The 16757-nt window shown below is 37.6% G+C and overlaps 1 protein-coding gene across 3 annotated transcripts in view; it reads left to right on the top strand.

Moving 5' to 3' along the window:
- Window positions 1–16404, top strand: part of Trdmt1 (tRNA aspartic acid methyltransferase 1) — a 42950-nt gene extending 26546 nt beyond the window's left edge. For all 3 annotated transcript variants that reach the window (XM_069990437.1, XM_069990438.1, XM_069990439.1), the window contains 6 exons: window positions 947–1016; window positions 2099–2182; window positions 3854–4197; window positions 7091–7148; window positions 8545–8674; window positions 15707–16404. In XM_069990437.1, the coding sequence (XP_069846538.1) occupies window positions 947–1016; window positions 2099–2182; window positions 3854–4197; window positions 7091–7148; window positions 8545–8674; window positions 15707–15807 (787 nt within the window). In that variant the 3' untranslated portion in view covers window positions 15808–16404. The remainder of the gene's footprint in view (window positions 1–946; window positions 1017–2098; window positions 2183–3853; window positions 4198–7090; window positions 7149–8544; window positions 8675–15706) is intronic.
- Window positions 16405–16757: the final 353 nt, after the last annotated feature.

Raw genomic sequence — 16757 nt, 5'->3', positions numbered from 1 at the left:
GAAGGCAGCCCCAGCAGGAAAGTCCGTGAGACTCTTAACTTCCAATTAACCTCCCCTCTTCCCCCATACCCACACACATTAGAGCTGGAGTTGTAGGTGTGGCTCAAGTGGTAGAATGCTTGCGATTGGCACAAAAGTTTAGAGACAGCTTCTAGGCTCAGAGTTCAAGCCTCAGGACAAGCAAACAACAAAAGAACAGATTGTTTCGGTAGGATTTTTCTGCCCTATTAATTAGGGCCTCCACATTCCATGAAAAAGCCCCATATCTGGGTTCAGTGAGATGGCAGTTTAGGGAAAAGATGTCAGTCTGAGCTAGTGCTTCGGTCTGTAACTCCTGCTGCTCACTAAGGGTTTTCCATTTAATCTCCTGCTGTGAAGCTGTCATTCCTACCCCCTTGGCAAATTCATCATCAAATAGTTAACAATTTGAACCTTCATTAATGTGGGTACATCTTCTGGTAGCTTCATTTACTTATAACTCAGAATTGTATATATGTTTATTAAAATGTAATTTTTGGCCTGGCCAAGGTGGCTTACAGCTATAATCCTAGTTACTCAAGAGGCTGAGATCTGAGGATGGTAATTCAAGGCCAGCCCAAGATTTGAGCATAGTGGTTAAGGGCCGGCCCAGGATGTGAGGTTGGTGGTTCAGGGACAGCCCCGGTAGAGACATCATTGAATCTCCTGTCAACAGTTGTCCACCAAAAAGCCAGAAAAGGAGTTTTGTCTCAAATGGTAGAGTACTCCCTGTGTGTTTAAGGCCCTGAGTTCAAGCCTGAGTACTAGGTCTTACACACAAAAAATGTAATTTCTTAAAGGTGGATCTGATTTAGCAGCATTGTCTTTCTAAACAGCTTGTGTACAGTTAACCATTTTACTTATGGGTGAAGTTTTCTGCTTATTTACTATAAGAACCTCATTTTCATTTTTTTTTCTCTCTTTTCAGAGACCTATTGATACAAACAATAGAAAATTGTGGCTTTCAGTACCAAGAATTTCTATTATCTCCAACCACTGTAGGTACCACATTTTAAACCATTATATAAATTATAATTTAAATAGATGTTTCTAATAATATTTTATGTAAATCCTGAAATTTCGACATGAGTCTTATTTTCTATAGAATTTAGTGTCTGCATGTAGCTTTTTTGATGGAAAAATATATAATTCATATGAAGTTCATAAATTATATTTTTCTTTTAGAAAAAAATGTTGTCATGCTTTGAAAATATATGATATACGGTGATTTCAAACGAGGTGTTATTTAGTGATGCTTTAATCCAAAACAGAAAATAAAATGAATATATTATTTTCTAATTATATTTTTGTGGCATAACAAGTTATAAACATTTATTTCATTTCATTTTTAAGAAATCAAAGTAATTTGTTCCAAAAAAATTTTTGGCAGATTTTGATTTTATAAGTGTTGCCATTTTTGTTATTGTTATGTTTAGTTTCTAATCTTCTTTAGCTATAACATGTAGCTCTTTGCCTAGAAATTAAAACTTACTTAAAAATTAGATGTACAATAAACTGTGGAAATTAGCAATATATCTAATTTCTTTAAATATATTTCATATTTATTGACTTTTAACTCTTAAAATATTATATCTTCCTTTTTAATACAATAATAAATAACCAAGAATTTGAACTTAATTTTTTAAAATGTTTACTGTATTGGCAAGAATAAATGTAAAAATCCTCTATTTCATTTTACTTGGGAAATATAAAATGAAAATTATTTACAGACATATGATTTGCCATATTCAAACTTCATTCAGACAAAAGTACAGAAAAGAACTTTAAAGGTTTTACAATAGCTTGAAAGAAAATAAACAGAAGAAGCCAGAGGTAGTGCTGTGGCTCAAGTGATAGAGTGCTAGCCTTGAGCAAAAGAAGCTCAGGGACAGTACCAAGGCCCTGAGTTCAAGCCCCAGGAATGGCAAAAAATATAAAAAAGATGAAGAATGCTTCCAAAAACCAGCAGCGTGTAGTCTACTCCAGCAGAATCTAGATATCTAGATGTAGACTAGGTGCTAAAGTTTGTAGAAATCTCTTTAGTTTGGTATCCTGACTAACTGCTCTGTTCTGTTTATAGCTTGGCATTCCAAATTCAAGGCTAAGGTATTTCCTCATTGCAAAGCTTCAGTCAGAGCCACTACCTTTTCAAGCCCCTGGTCAGGTACTATTACTGTGGTTATTGTTGTTGCTGTTGTTCATTTGTTCCGGATATGTGTCAGTCGGCTATTTCCTTTTCAAGAACCTCTTTGTGTGTGTGCTGTGTTCCTTATTATAGACCACACTCTATTTCCATCTTCAAGGCCTTTTCTGCTCCTGATGCCACTTTTACTTTAAACAAAACCAACACACACAAAACATATTTTTAGTAGGAGAGAATGTTACAAGTAAAAAAAAAAAAAAATTACCATTATTGCTATTTCCCTTCTCACCATTGACTTTTTGTTATTTTTTAATTTTTAAATTATTTATTATTTGATTATTAAAACTATTGGTTATTTTTTTTAAATATTATATATTTGGGGCTGGGAATGTGGCTTAGTGATAGAGCACTTGCCTAGCATTCATGAAGCCCTGGGTTTGATTCCTCAGTAACATATACACAGAAATGCCAGAAGTGGTACTGTGGCTCAAGTGGTAGAGTGGCTAGTCTTGAGCCAAAGAAGCTCAGGGACAGTGCTCAGACCCTGATTTCAAGCTGCAGGACTGGCCAAAAAAATAAAATAAAATAAATAAAATTTTAAAAAATCATATACTTTCCTAAAAACAGCTTAAGAGTATTTTAACACAATAGTTGCATTTTGGGGGGGGAGGGAGGTCTGGTCATGGGGCCTGAACTCTGGGCCTGGGCGCTGTCCCTCAGCTCTTTAGCTCAAGGCTAGCGCTCTACCACTTGAGCCACAGGGCCACTTCCGGCTTTTTCTTTTTGCTTATGTGGTGCTGAGGATCGAACCCAGGGCCTCATGCATGCAAGGCAAGTGCTCTACTACTAAGCCACCTTCCCAGCCCCATTGGTTGCATTTTTTAAGCCAATACTGTTTAGCCGAATTGATTAAAATCTAGTAATAATTAGTATAACTGAAATTTAAACACTCATTTCCTATAGATAGGAGTGTAATTAGGTGAACAATTTTATGCACTTTGGTTAAAAATGAGGGTGGAGTGGGGCACCAGTGGCTCACACCTGTAATCCTGGTGATTCAGGAGGCTGAGATCTGAGGATCGAGGCTCAAAGCCAGCCCAGTCTGTGAAGACTCATCTCCAATTAAGCACTGGAAAACTGGAAGTAGCATTGTGGTTCAAAGAGGTCAAGCACTAGCCTTGAGCAAAAGAGCTCAGGGATAGCACCCAGGCCCTGAGTTCAAGCCCCACAGATGACAAAGAAAAAAGAAAATAGGGGTGGTTAATAAGTTTCAATGGTTCAATGAAATGGTCAATAATCACTAGTAACTATGCAAATAGAAGATGGGTTGTGTCATTTGAATCACCTGTATGCAGTATGTACCTTATCCCCCTTTCCCTAGTATTCAGTTCCAGAAACAATCTATACCGTATATTCAGAAAGGCATAACATTAAAAATGCATGATTTTTCTTTCATATAATAGGACTTGGTACAGGTTATGAGTTTTATAGAAGTTTTTCCTGTGGGCCTCATGAGCAGAAATAACTTTTCATGATGAAAAGTGGTTTTCTTTTTTTAATTACTAGTGTTCTTTTAGATCATGAGTATGTTCCAATATTTCTTTTTTAATGAAAAGAATATGGCAAACTCTTATCCCAAATACAGGCTTTGGAATGTTAATATTGCTTTCTAAACTTTTTGCTTAATGCCAGGTACTGATGGAGTTTCCCAAAATGGAATGTGGGCATCCACAAACATATGCAGTAGATGCAGAAAAGAAAATTAAAGAAGAGAAAATTGAAGCCAGTGCTTGCTTAGAAAGCAGCACACACTGTTCTGGAAAGGATGGCATTCTTTATAAACTTGAAACAGCTGAAGAAATTGAGAGAAAATACCAACAGAACAGCGATCTCTCTGTGAAAATGCTAACGGATTTTCTCGAAGATGACATTGATATGAGTCAGTACTGTTTACCACCCAAGTCATTGCTACGATACTCCCTTTTATTTGATATTGTCAGCCCTACTTGCAGAAGGTCCACGTGCTTCACCAAGGGGTAGGTTTTCAAGCTGTACCATCTGTCTTTTATACAAAATAATTAGATTTTAATAGATATTCTTTTAGTTCTTCTCAAAACAATGAATGTTTCATAAACCAGAATGATTTTTCCCCCTAATTGCCTGCCTGGTGCCTCAGTAGAGAACATGAGTGAAAATTCCTCTGGCGGAACATGATGTGCACTACCCACAAAAGAGTTCATAAAAGACAAGGGCATTTTTCAGTGACCTTCATGGGAGTTTCAGTGCCATGGTGTAGGCATGGCCTCCCTAGCTTGTGAATTGCTGACTTTTAGCACCCCTCTTTCACGACATGTTAAGCCTGAGAGAGTTATGTCCACTCTCATGATTAATATGTTAAATAAGAAGCAATTAAATGATAACCTAAAGAAATGAATTGAGTCATCTGCAGCCCATTCAGATAATTTTTAAATTTAAATTTTACTTGGTGTTTTGAATAAGTAATACATTCTCATGGCTCAAAATTCAAAAGGTACTAAGATTGTTAAGACTCCTGGCCTCTTTCTTTTTTTATTTTTAAGTAAGTTTTTTATTGTGAAAATACTGTACAGAGGGGTTACAATTACATGAGCAAGGTAATGAGTACATTTCTTATCAAGTATTGTTGCCTCCTCCTTTGTTTTTCCCCTCCCATGTCCACAACTATACTCCCCCTGGCCTCTTTCTACATCTGTCTCTTGTCCATCTAATATCTCTCCCTACATGTAATCTGTGGTAGTGATTTGTTATGTAACCACTTGGATGTTTAGTTCATGAGGAGCTGTTGAAGTATGCATGTAGAGTTTTATCCATGCTTTAAACAAATGATAGCCCACAATATACATATTATGTTTCCTTTCTTAGCTACACATCAGTACATAAAATCTCCCTTATTTTCATGGCATAGTCATAATTTGTTTTTCTACTTACCTGTTGATAAACTTTTAGGGGCTTCCTTTTCTTGAGTGTCTAATACATTTTTTTTTGTTTTTTGGGTTGTTTTTTTTTTTTTTTTTTGTAGAATGAAGAGGCAAACTGGACCTTTTTGGAAAAGTTTTGTCTTAACACCCAGACTGCTCTATGAAGGCCATTTGCCCTCATTTGATGGGAGTTGTATGATTTGACAATTTAGACCTTCTCTTTTTACCTATTAGCTAGTATCTGTAACAAGACTCTGGGCAGCAGATACAACCATATCGGACTCATCTGATTTTCTACTCTGCCCTTGAACTTGTAGGAGTGAGGATTTATTGCTTCACTTTACCTTAGAAGATCTCTCTCAGCTGTTGTCTGTTACTAAGTTCAAGAGGTTCTGTTTAGGACTGTCATAAAACAAGACTTATCAATTTTGTGATAAAAAAAAACCAACCTTGAGATTCTTTTGTAATTATGAACATGATATAAAGCAAGCTTTATTAGAGAAGTATATTCTATTGTAGTGAATGTCCACACATATATTTCTTTGTAGGTGGGGGTGGGAGTGGTAGGTAAGGGGTAGGGATGCTTGAATGGAGCTTGAATTCAGGGCCTGTACTTCTTTTACTCTAGGCTAGCACTGAGCCATTTGAACCAGAGCTCCACTTCAAGCTTTTTGATTGTAAATTGGAGATAAGAGTCTCGCAGACTTTCTTGTGTTAGCAAGTTTGAATCTGTGATCCTCAGATCTCAGCCTTCTAAGTAGCTAGCAGTGCCCTGCTCACACACATATTTCTATGTGTAATACATGTGAACATAATTTGAAAAACTTGTTTTTTCTCAGTTGTCTTTTTAAATTTATATTCTTAAGTTCTTCTATTATGAAAAAAATAATACTTACATGTTGAATGGCCAGGTTGGCAATTATACTGGAAAAAGAAACATGCTGTACTTTTGATTTTTGAAATAGTTTATACAATTTTTTTTTTTTTTTTTGCTAGTTCTGGGGCTTGAACCTTGGCCTGGGCACTGTCCCTGAGCTTCTTTTGCTCAAGGCTAACACTCTACCACTTGAGTCACAGTACCACTTTTGGCTTTTTCTGTGTATGTGGTACTAAGGAATCAAACCCAGGGCTTCATGCATGCTAGGCAAGCACTCTACCACTGAGCCACATTCCCAGCCCCAACAATTTTTTTATATAATTAATTCTTGTGTGAAAATGGCAATAAAAACATTGGGTTAAGCTGGGCGCCGGTGGCTCAGGCTGAGTTCAAGCCCCATAACTGAGAAAAAAAAAAGGGCTAAATGAGGGACACAAGAAGTCTCTGTGGACCTGTTTCTGTGGAATTAGCAGGGTTTGGGATCCTGAGAAAAAAATGATTGTTCAGGTATTAGTAAATAAAATAGCAGTCTGTTTTACTTTTAACTCTTAATATGGAAGACTTGTTAGTATTGAACATATGAATATAAAATACATATTCTAATGATGAATCTTTTTTTACTTTTGGTCGATTGTGGGGCTTGAACTCTGAGCCTGGGCGCTGTCTCTGAGCTCTTCAGCTGAAGGAGAGCACTCTACCACTTGATCTACAGTGCCACTTCTAGTTTTCTTGTGGCTAATTGGAGAGTCTCATGGACTTTCCTGCCTGGGCTGGCTTTAAAGCCCAATCCTTAGCTCTCAGTCTCCTGAGTAGCTAGAATTATAGGTGTGAGACATAACATTTGATATGAAATTATAACAACACATAATTCAGTGGCATTTATGCAACTCAAAAACTGCCACATTTAGTTACCAAGAAGTTAATTAAATAGAATGTCTTTTACCTAGTCATTTTTCAATTGAAATGCATATTTCAGTCAGGATATTGCAGAAGGATGTGTAACTGTGTGTGTATTAAGTCATTCGAGAAATCTGTAAGAAATCTAGCATTACCAAATAGGTTGCATACTGAATAACATTCATGTTAACTTTCTAGTTATGGAACCTACATTGAAGGGACAGGATCTGTGTTACAGACTTCAAAGGATGTGCAGGTACCATGTATGTTTAAAACTTTTAAGCAATCTTACGTTTAATACTTAATTTGAGAATGTTAAAAATAATTCAGAATGTTCAACTGGGAATGTATATATATGTAAATACGTATGTGTATGCATATATTCTATTCATGTATGTATGTATGATCATATACATTTCTTCAATGTCAAGTAACGTTTGTTGCTGTGTATGAATTTTGCATTTCGAATGTTCCACATTTCTCTTTTCTAATTTTTATTGTTGTATTTGCATTTCTTTTTATTCCATAAATAGCAAATTTAGGTTTAACCTACAGTCATTAGCACTCTAAAATTTTGCAGATCAATCTTAATATTGAAATTGTCCTTTGTAGTCCATACTTTCAAAATTATTTATAGGCAAGATATATATGTTCTAGCAAAGCACATTATTCATTTGCTGTCAACTTTTCTTGGTGTCATGTTTTAATATTACTTGATATACAGAACTAAAAATTTTTGAATAATTTCAATGTCAGATCATATTATCTTCCTTTATACTCATCAAATTTTTGGTAAAATTTACTCATAGTAAATATTCTACCATAGGCAAATGAATGCCTAGATTTGAGAAGTCATATTTAGTATATTTTCTTCATTTATAAGGTACCATGTTAACTGGATAAAATAGATTTACAATAAACTTTCCTTTATTTATTTTACTTTTATTTTTGTCCATTGTGGGGCTTGAACTCAGGGCCTGGGCACTGTCCCTGAGCTTCTTTTGTTCAAGGATAGTACTCTATCACTTGAGCACAGTGCCACTTCTGGCTTTTTCTGTTTATGTGATACTGAGGAATTGAACCCAGGGCTTCATGCAAACTAGGCAAGCACTCTTCCACTAAGCCACACTCCCAGCCTTTAAATTTTCTTTTAGTGTTAGCATTGTGAAGTTCACTTTGTTGATTTCCTTTCATACTTTTCACTGTATTATGTTTTATTATCATTATGAATTATGATTAATTTTAAGGATTAAAAATAACAGATGAACTGAGAAGTATCCTGAAGTGTTCAGTGTCAATCCTTTCTTTGTTTCTCTTTTTCTTTTTCCTTTTTTGGATAGCCATGTTGCTTGAACACAGAGCCATGTGCTCCGTTCATCTTTCTTGCTCACTGCTGACATTCTACAACTTGAACCATGGCTCCACTTGTAGCCTTTTCTTCTTTCCCCAAATCTATGTTATCATTATAGAGCCAACTATATAATTTATTGTAGAGACATTTTTCTTATATATCATGTTACCATGTGATATAGCAGACTATACCTCCAACATTTGTAAGCTGTTATTATTGGAAATTTGATCTTAACAAATCTGGTTGCACTCACTATATTCCCAGTTATACTGATTGATTGATTGATTGATTGATTTCACAGATTGAGAATATCTACAATTCCCTTTCAAATTTGCCAGAAGAAGAAAAGCTAACAAAATTGGCAATGCTTAAACTGCGATATTTCACGCCTAAAGAAATAGCAAATCTCCTTGGATTTCCTCCAGATTTCGGTATGTGGGATCCATGCAGATCACAGCTTTCATTTACTAAAGCTCCCCCAATTTTTTTCTTTTCTTTCTTTGTCAGTCAGGGCCTATACACTTTCCCTAAGCCTCTTTGTATTCAAAGCTAGTGCTCTATCACTTGAGCTATAGTATCATGTCTGGTTTTTTCTGTGTAGTTTATTGGAGGTAAGAGTCTCACAGACTTCCCTGCCCAGGCTGGCTTTGAACCACAGTCCTCAGATCTCAGTCTCTTGAGTAGCTAGGATTACAGGTGTGAGCAAGCTCCCCAAATTTTATCAGAGACTTACATGTATTTCATAAATAAGACTTTGCCCAGATAGGTCAGTTCAGAAAACTCATCCTTCCCTGATGGCTCCATTTTTTTTGGGGGGGGTGGGGGTGGGGCGTGGTGGGCGGGGTTGTTCCTCTCTGTTCCCTTTCCCTAATGCCTCAGTCGATTCCCTTCTGAGTCAGTAGCAGAGACTCCAGTGTGTGTCAGTTTCCCCAGGCAGGAGGCACAGATGAGCAGTTCCCTTCATCCCCCAGAGGCTTCTTTATAGCATTCTCTTTCCAACTTACTTTCTGGCTTCCAAGTTCTGAACCTAATAATCCCTCACTTGTGAAACGGTGCTTCCATTGGCTTTTTTAAATGAAGAAATTTAAAAGCAGTTCAGTTGAGGACTTTTCTTTTCTCAATGAGGGAAGGTTTCTTTCTATTTATTCTCCTCCAGCAGAGATCCATCCTTATCAGTTGTATGCCTTTCTCTTCCTGCAAGGGTTAATTATGTGGAGAAAAGAGAAGGTGGGGAGGCAGTCTAAGAAGGAGTTTTCCAAAGGAAAGAAAAAGATTAATAAAAACCAGCACTGACCAAAGATTAGGGGATCTTCAGCAGGGTGCCTCGAAAACAAAAGCAAAGATAGACAAAGTCCCACCTCAGGCACTTCAGGAAATCCAGGAATTTTTACCACTAAGAGAGATTGGACACACTGTCCTGGTGGGCATGGCTCAGCCTGGCCCCCTCTTCCTAACTCCATTGCTGGCCCTGGCTCTCTTCTGTGAAGGAGTCTGAGAATGGTGTGATATCAGTGCCCAGCTAATGGGCAGAGGGAGGGATACCATGCCTTCAGAGCTACAGGGGGAAGAAATGTACATTTGAGGCCATGACTGGGAATTTGAATGTAGAAAAGGAAAACTTTACTAAATTCAGTGCTCTTGTAATATGAACACCGTACCATTCTTAAATAATGGGTGAAAGGAATGGGGTTTCACATTCTAAATGGTAGATTTACCACTGAGGCTTTGGAACACAATCCTTTTGTACACTGGATACAAACACATTATAATCTAACCACTCCCTTGGTAGATGACTGTCTGCGTATAGTCACAGCAGCCAGCTTTCTTTTCTACTCCCTGCCCCCCCCCCACCTTCGGTGATCTCATTCAGGCCCAAATATCTTGGGGAGTATTATTGAAGAAAAACACAGACGTTCCTTGTCTTGGTTTATGTCACAGAGCGAGTGAGAACATCATAGCACAAAGAACTGAGAGTTGGACTCGATTCTAATTTCCAGTTGCTTTCTTGGTGACTATATTTCTTTCTTTTTGAACAGTTAGACATACTTTACCTACCACTTGAGAGAGAAAAAAAGAGTGATTATTCAATAAAAAATGAAGTCTTCCTACAGTGCTCGTTTATTCCAGGAGCTACAGTCACTTTGGTTATCCTGAAACTTGATGAAGAGCACAGACAGAGGCTATATAGTCAGAATAGATTTGAATCCTCATTCCACTTCAACCTGTCTTAGTTTAGTCATTTGCAAAATGGGAAAAATCGTAGCACCAATTTCATAGGGCTAGGAGAGTTTAGTGAGTACTATATTATAGATGTCTGCCTGGTATCTGAGACAATGCAATATTTGTGTTATTTTTATTTTCAAATGATAGATACTTTATAACTTAATAATTTATCATTTTAAACATTTTAGATATGTTAAAATAGACATTTTTATATTCTCTGAATATGTATAACATATATGAAAAAAGAGGCTTTTAAGTTGCTGAATCTAAAATATATGCTGTGTTGTGTGGACAACTTGCCCTGATGCTTCCCCTAAGCACCTCATGTATGTTTCCATGGTTATAGGCTCTGGACTCCAAAATAGCCTTAGTTTGATCTGTTTGTCCACTAGCAAAGACAGATATGCATCAATTTCTATGTACATTGTGTCCTGATTCTTTGTGACCAGTAGTATTCACTTGTGAGGGAGCAGGCTTTGGAAGAAAGGGACTGAACCTACACTCACTAGATGGGAGCTACCATCTTGACCTTGAGAGAGACCTAACTTACCCTCATTAGATGGAAGCTACCGTCTTGGTCTTGAGAGGGACCTAACCTACATTCACTGGAAGGAAGCTACGGTTTTGGCTTTGTTAATTCATGTTTCTTTTCAAGAATTATGGTCTTTAAGTTTTCTTCCTTTCTTTTTTCTTTTTTTTCCTTTCTTTCTTTTTTTTTTTTTTCTTGCCAGTCCTGGCGTTAGACCTCAGGACTTGTGCACTGTCCCTGAGCATCTTTTTTTTTTTTTTTTGGTGTTGGGAAATTTTTTTTTTATTGTGAAAATACTGTAGAGGGGTTACAATTACATGGGCAAGATAATGAGTACATTTCTTATCAAGCATTGTAGCCTCCTCCTTTGTTTCCCTGATCATCTTTTGTTCACAGCTAGTACTCTATTATTTGAGCCACCCAGCCACCTCTGGCTTTTTCTCTTTATGTGGTACTGAGGAATCAAACCCAGGGCTTCATGTATGCTAGGTTAGCACTCTACTAATAAGCCACATTCCCAGCCCTGTCTTTAAGTTTTAAAAGTCTCCTTTAAACTTGAAAATTAATGTAATTTTCTCCTGTAAGACAGTTTGAACTTTAATATCAGTATATAAAATATATTTAGATACACAGCACATAATTTTAAAAAATCTTATTTGTTCTGAAACTGTTCCTTCTCATCAAAGCTTCGGAGTAATCTTTCATTTTTTATTCTTTTTTTTTTTTTTTTTTTGTGCTTGATCTCAGGATCCAGGTATTGACCCTGAGCTTTTGTGCTCAAAGAACTAGCCTTCTACCACTTGAGCTACAGCTCCTCTTCCCAGTTCTTTTGATGGCTAATTGGAGATAAGAATTTCATGGACTTTCCAACCCAGGCTCTCTTCAAACCACAATCCTCAGATCTCAGCCTTTGAGTAGCTAGGATTACAAGTGTGTGCCGCTAGCATCTGGCCCTTCAATGCAATCTTAGCACTATAAAAGATTATCCTTAGGATAGTCTAAAAGCTGATTTGTAAATGCTCCTGTACCTCTGTCTATTTTCAACAAAATATTTTTTTGGCCAGTCATGTATGCTAGGTAAGCATTCTATCACCAAGCCATATTCGCAGCTCCTCAACTACATAGATAGATAGATAGATAGATAGATAGATAGATAGATAGATAGATAGATAGATAGATAGATAGATAGATAGATAGATAGATAGATAGATAGATATAGATAGATAGATATATAGATATAGATTTTTTTTGGGGGTCATGGGGCTTGAACTATGGGCCTGGGTGCTGTCCCTCAGCTCTTCAGCTCAAGGCTAGCACTCTACCACTTGAGCCATAGCGCCACTTCTGGCTTTTTCTGTTTATATGGTGCTGAGGAATCAAACCCAGGGCCTCATGCATGTGAGGCAAACACTCTACCACTGAGCTACCTTCCCAGCTGTTCAACTAAATAATTTTTTAGATGAATAATATGCTTATTTTAGGACATACACTTTACAATCACACTTGATTACAAATGACAGCTCTCTTATAGTAACTATTATTATGGCTAGGTTTTATCCCATGTTAATGAAGCAACTTTACCATAGCTCTACCTTTTGGCTTTTCCAAATAAGTGAAATTTTATTTTGTTGTTGTTGTTGTTGTTGGTCGTGGGGCTTGAACTCTGGGTCTGGGCACTGTCCCTCAGCTCTTCAGCTCAAGGCGAGCGCTCTACTACCTGAGCCACAGCACCACTTCTGGTTTTCTGGTAGTTATTTGGAGATAAGAGTCTTACAGACTTTCCTGCCTCAGCTGGCTTTGAACCACGATCCTCAGATCTCAGCCTCCTAAGTAGCTAGGACTACAAGTGTGAGCCATGGGCGCCAGACTAAAATTTTAATGCTCTTTCATTATTTCCCTCGTTTCATTAACTAATTTGCTTTTTCTTCAATTACTTATTATTTCAAAGTGTCCTGAATGTGAAGAGAAATCCAATAAGAAAAAGTCAGTTTGTAGAAACACAGTATGAAAAGCAACTGAGAGAGACTTGCGTTCAGAATATTAAAAGAACAGCCAGGCACTGGTGGCTCATGCCTATAATTCTAGCTACTCAGGAAGCTGAGATCTGAGCATCACAGCTCAAAGCCAACCTGGGCAGCAAAGTCCATGAGACTATGATCTCCAATTAACCACCAGAAAACCAGAAGTGGCAGTGTGGCTCAGGAGGTATAGTGCTAGCCTTTAGCTGAAGAGCTCAGGAACAGTGCCCAGGCCCAGAGTTCAAGCCCCATGACCTACCAAAAAAAATTGTGTGTGTGTGTGTGTGTGTGTGTGTGTGTGTGTATTTAAAAGAACGCTATAATGCAACAATAAAGCCAAAAATAACCTAACTTTAAAATGTACACAGAAATTTAATATGCATATTTCTGAAGAAGATAGACAAATAACCAATAAGCATATATAAGATATTTAACATCATTTGCTACTAGAGGAAATGTAAGTCAAATTACAGTGAAAATTACTTCATACCTACTCACATGACTAGGAATAAAAAAAGCACAGAATCAGCAAAACTGGAGAAATTAAAACTTATGAGACTCTTGATGGAAATTCTAATAGTTTCACAAATATTAAACATAGAGATATTTCACACATATCACTTCTAGGTATATATATATCTAACAGAATTGAAAGCTGGTGTCTACACAAAAACATATACAGGAATGTGCACAACAGTATTACTTATCATAGTCCAAAGTACAAACAGCCCAATTAAAATGTGTTCTAGGGCTGGGAAGTTGGCTCAGTGGTAGAGCGCTTGCCTTGCATGCCTGAGGCCCTGGGTTCGATTCCTCAGCACCACATAAGCAAAAAGAAAAAAGCCGGAAGTGGCGCTGTGGCTCAGGTGGTAGGGCACTAGCCTTGAGCTGAAGAGCTGAGGGACAGTGCTCAGCCCCAGAGTTCAGGCCCCACAACCGGACAAAAAAAAAAATAAATAAAATAAAATAAAATAAAATAAAATGTGTTCTATCCTTAAAGGAGACTATTATACAGGTATGAAAGTAAGTATTAGTACATACAACAATACTAAGAAACCATGAAAACATTATGTAAACTGTAAGGAGCTAGATATGAAACAGCATATTATTTGGTTCCATTAATATGAAATGTTCCAAATAGACAAAGTCATAAGTACAGAAAGTAGATTGGTTTGGAGGGTGAGGAAAAATGGGGAATGACTCAATGGTTACCAGTTGTAGGGTTTTTTTTGGCTTTTTAAAAAAATTATTGTTATTATAAAGGTGATATACATAGGGGTTACAGTTACATAAGTCAGGTAATGAGGACATTTCTTCCTTCCTTCTTTCCCTCCTTTCTTTCCTTCTTCCTTCCTTCCTTCCTTCCTTCCTTTCTTTCTTCCTTCCTTTCTTTCTTTTTTTTTTTTTTTTTTTTTTTGTCGGTTGTGGGGCCTGGGTGCTGTCCCTCAGCTCTTCAGCTCAAGGCTAGCACTCTACCACTTGAGCCACAGCGCCACTTCTGGTTTTCTGGTGATTCATTGGAGATAAGAATCTCACAGTCTTTCCTGCCTGGGCTGGCTTTGAGCCTCGATCCTTAGATCTCAGCTTCCTGAATAGCTAGGATTACAGGTGTGAGCCACTGGCGCCTGGCTAATGAGGACATTTCTTTTTGGACAATATCACTCCTTCCCTCACTGTCTCCCAGTTGTTTCCCCCCGTGCCCACCTACAAGTACCAGTTTTCTTTCTGGGATAATGAAAATGTTCTAGAATTAATAAAGGTGTTTAAACTACTCTGTACTAAAAACTAGCCAGTTGAGTTTTGGAGTCTAATTTCCATTTTCTGTGAGAGAACAGAAAGTAGTTCTCTCTATTTCTTCCTACTTTAACACTGTTGCCCTAAAACAGTTGCTAATTTTTTTTTTTTTGGTCCGGTCGTGGGGCCTGAACTCTGGGCCTGGGTGCTGTCCCTCAGCTCTTCAGCTCAAGGCTAGTGCTCTACCACTTGAGCCACAGCGCCACTTCTGGCTCTTTTCTTTTTGCTTATGTGGTGCTGCTTATGTGGCCTCATGCATGCAAGGCAAGCGCTCTATCACTGAGCCACCTTCCCAGCCCCTAGCTTTTTTCTTTTTGTTTATGGGGTGCTGAGGAATCGAACCCAGGGCCTCATGCATGCAAGGCAAGTGCTCTACCACTGAGCCACCTTCCCAGCCCCCACAGTTGCTAATTTTTTTTTAAAGGTTGAATAAATAAAAATGGTAGCCACCACTTTCTATAGCATATTTACTGTGGATACATGCACACACAGATGATACTATGTAATATGATGTGATATTTATAGTTTCTCATTTTGTGGACAATATTCTAATATTTTGGTCTCCAAATTCTCATTTATGAAGGAAACTTTTAGAGATTTATTGTATTATGTTTCTTAACAAAGAGCATCCATTCTGAAAAATGTTTCTTGAATTACTTTCATTGTTGTGAGCCATAGAGTACTTAGGTGAACTAAGACAGGTACAATATCTTTCAGTCTCCTTCAGTGAATTGTCACCCAGGACCATCAACATGACTGTAGTTCATTGCTCACCGAAGCATTGCTGTGAGGCACATGACAGCATTTATGAGACGGCATTTGTGCTCTTACAAAAAGATCCCTTGTACCTCTGAGAATTAGAATTACAAATGACTATTATTGTTGCCTCTCTTTTCTAGAATTTCCTGAGAAGATAACAATGAAGCAGCGTTACCGTCTACTTGGAAATAGTCTCAACGTGCATGTTGTAGCTAAACTAATCAAGATCCTATGTGAATAATTCTGAAATAACGGAAATGAAGGTCACGATATTACTTCACTTGCCAAGGCAGTAATTCTGAAATTGTTTTGAGCTAAACCTGATTAAGATTCACCTAAATTATTTTACTCTTTCTTTGGTAAGAAATTTGGAATTTTCATAAAATATGAATGTTTTATTAAATCTATATTGCTATATTTTGTAAAGCATTAGATTATTGTTTTGCTTTATGAAGGATATGTTTTTATATGAAACTTAATTATGTCTGTGAAATACCTTTGTAATTTGGTATAAACAAATTTCATCTAAACAAATACATTTTACATCAAATTATCATCATTCAACTTAGACAATAGTATGATACTTCTAATTTTTATATTGTCTATCAGGAGACCTCAGAAAATGTAGGCACATATCAGCTAGTTATCTTTTCAGGTCAAAACCCAATGTCCTTTCTCCATTTCTATAAGCTTTCTTGTAATTATCAGAGCTTTAACCTGAGCTGGCTCTTGTCTACTCAGCCTTTTTTTTTTTTTTTTGGGTCCGGACGTGGGACCTGAACTCTGGGCCTGGGCACTGTCCCTCAGCTCTTCAGCTCCAGGCTAGCATTCTACCACTTGAGCCACAGTGCCACTTCCAGCTTTTTTCTTTTTGCTTATGTGGTACTGAGGAATCGAACCCAGGGCCTCAGGCATGCAAGGCAAGCACTCTACCACTGAGCCACCTTCCCAGCCCCTCAGACCAAGTCTGACATTATAAATCTTGATGTTTAAGGGCTGGGAAGGTGGCTCAGTGGTAGAGCGCTTGCCTTGTGTGCATGAGGCCCTGGGTTCAATTCCTCAGCACCACATAAGCAGAAAAAAAAGCCAGATGTGGCGCTGTGACTCAAGTGGTAGAGCACTAGCCTTGAGCTGAAGAGCTGAGGGACAGCGCCCAGGTCCAGAGTTCAGGCCCCACGACCGGAACCCCCC

Source organism: Dipodomys merriami, unplaced genomic scaffold (genome assembly GCF_024711535.1).
Source record: "Dipodomys merriami isolate MVZ:Mamm:240054 unplaced genomic scaffold, mDipMer1.0.p SCAF_4, whole genome shotgun sequence".
Taxonomy (NCBI): domain Eukaryota; kingdom Metazoa; phylum Chordata; class Mammalia; order Rodentia; family Heteromyidae; genus Dipodomys; species Dipodomys merriami.
The sequence above is the reverse complement of the archived record's forward strand: the minus strand, read 5'-3'. Positions and strand labels throughout refer to the sequence as shown.